The sequence below is a fragment of the Triticum urartu genome, chromosome 6A (genome assembly GCF_056163025.1).
Source record: "Triticum urartu cultivar PI428250 chromosome 6A, HENAU_Tu73, whole genome shotgun sequence".
NCBI lineage: Eukaryota > Viridiplantae > Streptophyta > Magnoliopsida > Poales > Poaceae > Triticum > Triticum urartu.
In genome coordinates this window covers 241,425,147-241,435,420 of record NC_141878.1, presented here as the reverse complement: position 1 = coordinate 241,435,420, position 10,274 = coordinate 241,425,147, and the positions used below count along the sequence as shown (strand labels likewise).

The following is a 10,274-nucleotide window of genomic DNA, read 5'->3' as shown; positions in this document are numbered from 1 at the left end:
AAAGTACATACATACTTCTCATTGAACAACATATAGCTCTCCAGAGCATCTAGTTAAACCATACATTGAAACTATGTAAAACCTTTCAATGCAACAACAAATGCGATCATAATCACAACCAAGGTAAAAATTGATCCAACGGCATAATGATACCAAGCCTCGGTATGAATGGCATATTTTCTAATCTTTCTAATCTTCAACCACATTGCATCCATCTTGATCTTGTGATGATCGACGACATCCGCAACATGCAACTCCAATATCATCTTCTCCTCCTCAATTTTTTATTTTTTCCTTCAAGTAATTGTTTTCTTCTTCAACTAAATTTAACCTCTCGACAATAAGGTCGGTTGGAATTTCCAGTTCAACTACCTCCTACATAAAAAAAATCTATGTCAACTTGATGGGCATAATTGTCATAAACAATAAATGAACCAAATAGTTATAAAAGATAATATATACCACATCCGAATCATAGCCAGGACGAGGGCCGACGGGGGCGGATACCAAAACCATCACACTATATAATAACAAGCAATAATAAAAGTAATAAAATTAGACAAGTATCTATCTAAAGTAAGAATTTGTTTCTTTCAGAAAAAGATATGAACAAGAGGCTCACCATGGTGGTGCAGGCGACGAGATTAGTGCGGGCGATCGACGACGGTGAAGATGGGGACGGGACGTGACGGACCACTAAACCTAGACAAATCTCGGGGAAAATGGAGCTTGGAGGTCGAGCTTCGAGAGGAGAAAGCTTAACTAGCATGGCTTGGGCATTTCATCGAAACCTCATGTGCATAGGAGGTGAGCTAGAGCACCAAAATGCTCTCTCCTTGCCGGACAGAAAAAATAGAGCACTATGGAGTGCTCTGCTGCGGCAACTCATTTGTCCCCGTTCGTGGCTGGAACCGGGACTAAAGCCCAGCCTTCTGTCTCGGTTCGAGCCAAGAACCGGGACCAATGTTTGTGGGCCAGGAGCGAGGCCCATTAGTCCCGGTTCGTGCCAACAGCCAGGACAAATGGGCCCAGACGAACCGGGACCAATGCCCACGAGGACCCGGCCGGCCCCCTGGGTCACGAACCGGGACGAATGCATCCATTGGTCCCGGTTCGTGGCAGAACTGGGACTAATGGGCTGGCCAGGCCCGATCGAAAGCCCCTTTTTCTACTAGTGTCTCCTGCCCGTTGTCGGTGATCTTATATTGCTTCTGGATGTCGACAAGCTTGTTGCACCAGATGGCCGAATCATCGCGTTCTTCCTTCTCTCCACCGTAGCGAAGGTGCAGTCGGCGCTGCCAATGAAACAGGCGAATGCTCCAGAACCTCTGATGGCCCTACAGAAGTGGTAGACGAGAACTTCATCCCGCACACATACCTGCGCGATGGCGATACGATGGTCCCTGTCAGGAGACGAATGGATGGGCACAAGGTCTAAGTCGTGTGACCTTGTGCTTTCTCGTCCTGTAGGTACTGCTTGAACTCGGCGAGGCAGAGCTTCACCGAGTCCAGATCGCTGGTGTACATCACATTCAACTTGGTGCAGCCATAGGACTGAACGTCGAACTCAAAGGGGAACTCCTTGCTAAAGTCCATATCCAGCAGGCTCACCCCTCGGATCGCCATTGCAGTCTCTTCAAGTGAATGAGTGGGTAGGCGGCGACAGTAGTTCGTTTTTCATCTCTTGGGGAACTGGATTCAATAGTAAAGTGAGTGTCTACAGGTGACGACAGTTACTACCCATCCATCGCCTGCTGCACGCCCCACAGAAGATGCACCCTCGGCGCATTCAAACGCCTCCACTAAGAAACCTACTCCGGCCACACGTCGGTTCATGAGCGGGTCTGTATTGGCATTTTCACACAGATAGTACTACTAAGTTTGAACAACTTGTTATGGTTGTTGTCCTCTGCATATCATGATGTGTTTCCCAGCTTGCAAGATTCAGAACCAATAAATAAGATCCAAATAATAAGTACAACAAAGATGCCTACACATCTCATTGACTCCCAGGTTGCAAAACTCATAACCAACAAATAAGACTCAAATCATAAGTACAACAAATATGCCTACACATCTCATTGATTCCCAGCTTGCAAGATTCATAACCAAACCATTAGAGCCTTTTGATAAAGTGAATATCGGGATTAAATCCATCTTGGCTAGCCATGTCATACAATCGTCTCTCCGGCTAGTCATAGTGGGAGTAACTTAGATAGTAACATAACGCACTTTGAGATATTTTTTGTTTATGTGGCAAGTAGTTAATGAGAAGTGGTAACATAATCAAAAAAAGCATGGAGCCGACCCCAACAATTTTAAGCTTACAGGCACGGTACGCTCTATCCTAGACTACTCTACACATGAAACTGCAACACGAGCATCCGGGCTGCGCTTGGCTCTTTGCCTCTTCGGGAAGTCGAACAATGATGGAGTACTACTGCAGTGGAGGAGTACTACAGTATGCTTCTGGCCATCTGACACCGATTGCACTGCTGCATGTCCACTGCATGCGGGAGGGAGAGAGTGTAGCGAACGAAAGCTTCTCCTAGTCCTGCCAGCCACCACGCTCATGGGCAAGGGAGGGATGCAGCTTCATTGACTTACTGTTCTTGCCTTTGCGTGTGTGATAGGTGGGCCCAATAGGAGGGTGGCTCACCTGTCATGCAGGGAAAGGCAGGTGTGGTTAAGGCGAGAGGGCGTTGTAGTAATCAAACTTCTCAGTCTTGTAAGAGTTGACGCGACACATCAAAGCACTGCACTCGATATATTTCAGTAATTTGTGTTTACCGATGTATTAATTACAACGCATGCATGCATGCCATGACTCTCCTTTTGATACTTGCTTGTGTTGATTTAATGCATGTTGAAGTAGTATGAATATGTGATGGTAAAGCTTTGTAATAATGCGAGAGATGGTTGTGCACGAGGAGGGCGAGATCATGCAGACAGAACAGGACCGGACGATAGAGCTCTCTATGGCTCGATGGACCTCACCTTGCTCGACTGCCCCTTGTGCCTCCGCCCCTTGAAGCCTCCAGTGTATGAGGTTCAAATACACCTCCTCCGTTCGGCTAATCGAGCAAGGTGCAGGTTTCTTGATTGATGTGTTGTTCGATTGATTTGTGCAGTGCAAGGGAGGGCACCTGGCCTGCGCGGACTGCCGCGTCGAGCGCCCCGGGAACCAGCGGTAGTGCCAGAAGTGCAAGCGCGGCGATGGCTTCGATGTGCGGAACATGGAGGTGGACGCCGTCCTCTCCACGGTGAGGGTGGAGTGCCCGCACGAAGGCTATGGGCTCTAGTCACTTACCACAAGCTCGCCGAACCCAAGAGCGTGTGTCCTCTCACGCCTTGCAAATGCCCCGTGCCCGTCTGCGGCTACGAAGGCCCGCAGTCGGCAATCTCCCACCACATCAGCACCGTCCATCCCATGCCCGTGCATAGGATCCAGTATGGCAAGGTGCTCCAGCTGCAAGTGCCACTGTCGGAGCCACATCTCTTGCTATTCGCGGAGGAGGACGGCTGCTCATTTTTCTTGGTCGGCGGCATGCTTGACATCGGCACGCCTATCGCTGTGTCGGTCATCTTTGTCAGAGCGGGGTCGTCCCCACTTCCACACTATGTAGCCAAGCTATGGGCGAACGGCACATCGGGGGAGCCCAAAGGCAGGACCGACGCCGTCAAGGTGGAAATGGTGGTGATAAGCAGCAAGGATCCTGGTGACGTCGCCGTGCATGAGCTGACCTTCTTCACAATTCCTCCCAAGCTGCTGTCCGGCGCTAAGCTGGTGTCCCTCCACATTCAGATTGACAACCTCACGTCCCAAATTATTCTACAATGCCTTCTGTTTATCTTAGTAATATGCTAATATAGGGGTTAGCTCGGTCTACTTTAGCTTAAGAGAAGGTGGGCTTTGGTGGCGATGCATCAATTACTTCGACATCGAATCAGCAGTTAAAGTAATTTCCAACAGTCAAACGGATATTTTGTGTCTGTTGGATATAAAGATGTTACAGTAACTAGCTATGTTACCACATGCCTCTCTTTCTTGATATGTGTGATGTTACAATAACTAGCTATGTTACCACATGCCTCTCTTTCTTCATTAATTACACGCCACATAATCTATTTTGCCTAGATATAGATAAGTAGAAACATTACATGCATTGGTGTTTTCCTTTTTAATTCTTGAATGAAAAGATTTAATGCATCTCGGAAACTAAAAATGAGATGGAGATGAGCTCGATAAATTGAAAAAACAAAAAAGTTGAGATAAGCTCTATAAACCGGAAAGGAGGGAGTATTTTACTCCCACTGTGGGTAGTCTAAAGCTGGTCATAGTAGAGAATATATGAAACTACCCACTATGAAGGTACTATTTGAGGCACGGATACCAACGAGGACCTGGTTGTGTCTTATACTTGGAAAACTCACCCGACTGCATGTGCACCAGGCAGACGAAGCTCATGTCGTGTTGGTGCTATGTGCGGCCCGCACCTTAACCAAAACCTCGCGCCTCCATCTTAGACTCCGCGTTTTAAACTTCTCAAGGCCAAGGAGCAACGTGAAACCAATGATAGAGCCAATCAGATGATTGAGAACAATACAATTCGTAGCTATAGATGCGTGTGTGAGAGAGGACGAGTGCGTGCGTGCACCTCTTCTCTTCTTGTATAACGTACTAAACTCAGAGTACAAGTTTTGTGGGTGGCATCGACCTAGGGAGCAGTGATGGTGCATGTGAGAAGTCCTGAGAGATAGGTGTAATGCGTCTAAAAAAAGACTAGTCTATAGCTCGCCAGGAGGCTATTCCTGTCGAACACCAAGCATAAGATATGTATCCGACGGTGCTAGTTTTTGCATGTACACAGCAGTAGAAAAAGAACTAGTACCATGGCATATGCTACACCATGGCCAAGAACATGTGCCCATGTTACACCATCTGGGAATAGTTCTGCACTTCAAAACTAGAACCGTCAATAAATTTGGAGCGTGTCTCGTCACATTCCAAATTACTGCTACTAGCACACTATATTTAATTGCAAACCTGTTCACACCGATCACAACCTAAACGGTTTCCCACATAGAAGTATATTAGTGTACTCGGTTATAATTACTACTATGCCAAGATGACTACACATTCCTTCTCAACTCCTCATCAAGTCAATCGAGCCATTGCCAGCGTGAGTTCTAGGTCGAGAGATTTCCACCAGGGAGAGGCGAGCATGGAAGAGGAAGCACGAGAGATGTCCCGCCTCGTCGCAAAATTAGCTGACATGTCCAGCCGCCCAGCAGTAGCAGCATAGAGGTCCCGCCGTGCCGCTGAAGTAGCATGCAGGTTCCGCCGCGCTATCCATGTAGCAGACTGGTCCGGCCACACCGCGGAAGCAGCAGAGATGTCCCGCCACTCTGCTGAAGCAGTACGGAGGTCCCGCCGCATAGCGTCGGCCTGGGAAAATTTCTCGCGGGCAGGCGTGGACTCTTACAGGTGCATGCATGCGATGGTCCATAGCCAGATGGATCAGATCTCCAGCTGGGCGAGGTTGCAAGACGAGGCTACCGGCGTCATCCGGCAACTAGGGGAGGGAAATAGGAAGCTCCAGGGCGAGCGCGGCCTACTGAGGGTGAAGATCACCAAAAGGGAGAAGCAGGAGGAGGAGATCGCTGCCTTGTTGCAGAGGACGGGCGTCATCATCAAGAAACTTATGGATGAGAATGCCATGCTCTGCATCGAGCGCAACAGGCTGGTGGAGGAATCTATGGATGCAGCCAAAAGCGTATTAAGGACATGAAACTAATGAAAGAGATCATCGCCCGCTGTGAGAACTAGTCTCCGCGAACTGCAGCACATAAAGGAAGTAGAGATCAGTGAGCCAGATCATTGTATGCGTCTTCCTTATTCTTTTTCCCTTGTGTATAAGCAATGTAACAAGTAGACCAAGCAATATAAGGTACACAAAAACACACACGCCAAAAGATAAGTGGGGTCGTGCAACCAAGGGTGAGCCAAAATGTGGAATCCACAAAAATGCTCTTGTTGCACAACACTAGAGAGACATTAGCACGATTGCACAATAAGCGAATACAAAGACTTATGCACAACCTACTAAGCAAAAATGCAACGACTTCTATCCCAAGTGTGCTCTATGCAAGGTGTTTCTATGATATGATCCAAGATGATCTAATATGACAATCTTAATGTTGTATGATGCTATGGTTCTTGCTTAAAAGCTCTTTGCTTATCTTTCCCTTTTTCTTAAAAGCTTGTTTGCCTCTTTGTTGTGTGAACTCTTTTCTCATGCAATGCTTCACGAACCAAGATATCAATTGTATATGCGATGACAACCTTGGGACACTAGAGATGATACCAAGATATGCAACAATGATGTATGTATGCTATGGGGAGTATGATCACTAATGTGCACAAGTCTCGTTGCCAGCTATATTCAAAGGCTAGTCTCAATGGGTAAGTGAAGCAAAGGAGTAAGGCTATGATGGCTATCAATGTAATGGAAAGAGTGATATGTCCAATACCAAGACAAGGTTACCGTTTCTTGCGTACGGTATGGTATCAAAATGGTGGCACAAATACCAAGATGTAGTCGAGGTGGTCATTGTTGATGATGCGTCCGTGGCGAAGATGAGCGGCGGTGATGTTGATGTCGAACCGTTCCAAGATAGCCGAAACACAAAAGGACACGGAACCGCAACTCAAATTCTCAAAGCTTGAAGTGGAAACACGCGTCAGAGTGTGAAATTGGTAAGCAATGGTGGTGGTATGCGGAAGTAGTGATGGAGTATAGGTGGTAGGAGTGCGTAGGCGGAAATGTGGGTCGGTGGTGGTGACTAAACTAAAAAAGTTCAGTTTCGTTAGGGATCCTCGAACGTCCGGGCTGGGCCGGTCGTCCGGTCATCGGACGTCCGGAGGGGGTCGGACGTCCGGTGCCTGGGCATTTTGCCGGCACGAGAAGAACATCACGTGTACGAGGTGGACAAGGTGGAAATCATTGAATTCGGACAATTTCGTGGATGGAAAGGGTGCAGACAAGGGGGAAAAGGTAGATCCACTCAAGGCAAAGCAAATCCACAGATCAAATCCAACAAAATTTCAACACACCAACAAATTAGAAAAAATGGGACTATTTTTGTGGGGAATTTTCGAATTAGGAACGAAATCAACAATAACTAGGCTAGCAACACAATGGGGAGGCTCCGAAATCGTGATCAACATGGCACTCGATACCAAGATGATGTAGGGTAGAACCCTAATCGGACGATCTTTCATGAAAGGAGCGGATCCCGTGATGAACACGAAGAACACAAAGGCGAAAACGAGGGGAAAACACGGGGGAAACACGAGAGAAACACTAAGCCAACAAGAAATAATCACACATGTGCTAGATCCTCGAGTACATAAGAAATCACACGATCCACGGTCAACTAGGGACGATACAAAAGGCAACGGTCTTCTCTGTGACGAGGTCTTGTTGGGGCCACCCAAGAGGGGGTCTTGATGTTCTTCTCTACAACGAGGTCTTGAATCCAAAGGGATCTTCTCCGTAGAGGCCGCAGTCTCTCTCGTGGAGTAGATCCAATGTGGATGAGCAATGCTCTATCTCTAAATACGAGCTAAACCAATGCTAACCCTAGCTAGGAGGAATAGGAGGTCTATATATAGTCTTAGTGAAAAAGGGGGCGAAGTGGGGGGGTACATGGGCTGTGGCACAACACATGGCAGTGCACAGGCGTCGAACATCCGAGAGTCAGCGGTCGTCCGAAGGCTCACGAGGGTCCGGGCGTCCGGTGCCTGTGGGACGTCCTTAGATTCAGCTCGGGTGTGCTTCGGTCGGATGTCCGGTCGGGGTCGGTCGTCCGGAGCCTGGAGGTCGTTGGTCGTCCGTAGCGCTTCGGAAGTCCATAGTTTTGTCTCGGGTGTGGAAGTGTCGGTCGTCCAGAGAGGGCCGGACGTCCGGAGCCTGGAGGTCGTTGGATGTCCAGGGTTCGTCGGTCGTCCGGAGCCTGGGGACTTTGAGCAGTTCTTCTTCTTGTCCCATGAACTTGGATTCCTCACCGTCTTGTCCGTTGAGTGTAGTTGGTCCGTGGCCTTCCTCCAAGCACCTGATCACACATAGGGTTTCCGCTTGAGGTAGTAGCCAATTCTCATGCATGGAGAGTTGTAGTTCGGAGAGGAGTGAGTTCACCTTATCTTCGAGAGCCTTCGCTTGGGCTCTTGTCATTAGTCCTAGTGGTGTCGTAGGAGATGTAGGTGGGTCCATGGGGATGACCTTGGGATGCTACGCATCACACGCCATGGGCTGTAGGCAGGCAAGTATGGGTGCCTTGGTTCCCAGAACACCATCATCGGGTGATGGCAGTATCTATCTTAGTAAAAACACGGTCTTCAATTAAAACATTTTTACCTCTTGGTGGAGATAATACCCCGGTTGTACATGCACGAAAACCAGCCCTACCACAGATAACCCAGACACTCGCAGGTTATACCGCTACTACGATGGACAGAGAACCAGTTTCACCGAACCTAACCCCAAAACCAGCAGATAGTAACCTAGTTCCTCTTGACACATCACCATCTACACCATAGAGCTCCCAAACAAGAGGAGTTAGTAAGGCAGCTCCAGTGCCCAAAGCGCCAGTACTACCACGGCAAACCCCAACTCCACCATTTAGTACACCTATTCCTATGGAGGAAGAACAACCAGTCATTCATGGTTTAGCATTGTCGTGGGAAACCACGACCACCTATGGGGCCATGAGAAAACAAGCTTACATATCGATCCCCAACATTTTTTCTTTTTATCCATACATGTCTTTGTAAGAAGAAAACTTGTGCATAGAGAAACCTTCTCGCCTTCAGAACATTTCTGCTCCCACCTGTAATTTGATCTGAAGTTTGCTTCGGTCAGGAAGGTTGTAGTGGCATTTGACAAAGAAGTATTGACAAGGGGCCGCTTCCATTCCATAGTATTGAAAGAAGATCTCAAGGGGCCAGGCCCCGTGGCAACAACGGAAGGCACCGGCAAGATAGCTTGACGAGGAAACATGTTTACCTAAAAGTATAGAGGCATTCATCCTCTGCATGGATAGGATACATGCACAAGTACCAGGCAAGGCTCCTGTTTTCTCATTAATATGCGGATAAGCAAGTACAAAACTTATAGAGCATGAACATGGATAACATAGATTACATATTTAAGACTAAAATTTGGCAAACGCCTACATATTTTAGACTGAAAAAAGATAAGTGCCCCATAGTCCCTTTCTTGTCCCTCTCCTCCTAGGAACTGCAATGGGAGGCGAAGAGGGAAAAAGGAGTGTGTGGGAAAAGCTCAGCCGACCCCATTAGGGCCCACAGGATGCAGCCTGACATGATCGGGAGGGCGTGGATGAAGGTGATGGGCGGGGAGAGCGGCTAGGCGATGCCCTGGTTACCTTTGCCAGGGCCACCAGGAAACATCAGCATGGACACTAGCAGGAAGGACAAAGCCGGAGTCCACGGGGAAGCCTCCCAGAGTCCAGTTGGAAGACTGCTGGACGAGGCGAAGACACCAACCACACGCAACACCCCTGCAAATCGCCTTGCCAGGGAGGAGATGCAGGAGCAGCTGGTGGTTCCGCCAACCTCCCGCTAATGGTGATGGTGCAGCTGGTATTGAGCTGGAGTCGGAGCCGTTGTCCTCCCCATCGGTGTCGCCGTCATCGGCATCACTGTCCTCCTCATCGCGGCCGCTCGAGGAGGAGCCTTTGTTGTTGGTTGAGCTCTCCACGCAGCACCCTAAGCGAGCACTCAAACTCCCGAAGACCTTGACGGAGAACAAGGTGGCGTCCATTAACTTGAAGTGAAGGACGTGCCCCGCCGCCAAGATATGGGCACGAGCAAAGGTCTTCTAGCTGCGCCGGAGGAGCATGACATGAGGTGTCGGGAACTCTATGTCCGCCCGCATGCTGCCATTACAGCAGCCCCTTATGTGCAGCCTCAGACCCGAAGGTTGTTCAACCTCCATCACTCTTGCGAATGGAGACGGAAGCCGAAGGCGACTGCGCGGAATCCCGCACATCTTGATGATGAATTGAAGTGGCTAGTCCTCAACGTGGCCTTCATTCGTGCCTAGAACGACTGGAGGGGGGCGATCAATGCACTTCCTCTCCCTCCTCGTCCCCAAGCGCCATGGTGGCGAAGTCCTCGTACTATATCGCCTCCTCTTACGTTGGCCTACGCCCCTGTGTCCCAAGCGGGAGGAGGGAGGCATTGTCAT

At 48.9% G+C, this 10,274-nt stretch overlaps 1 protein-coding gene across 1 annotated transcript; it reads left to right on the top strand.

The window, feature by feature from the left end:
• The first annotated feature begins 3,430 nt into the window (after positions 1 to 3,430).
• Positions 3,431 to 3,868, top strand: LOC147964881 (uncharacterized). Its single transcript, XM_087530196.1, has one exon. The coding sequence runs from the start codon at positions 3,431 to 3,433 to the stop codon at positions 3,866 to 3,868; it is 438 nt and encodes a 145-aa protein (XP_087386322.1).
• The last annotated feature ends 6,406 nt before the right edge of the window (positions 3,869 to 10,274 follow it).

Excerpts from the sequence above, each read along its gene's own strand:
- LOC147964881 (XM_087530196.1), top strand. The coding sequence starts at position 3,431 with ATGCCCGTGCATAGGATCCAGTATGGCAAGGTGCTCCAGCTGCAAGTG.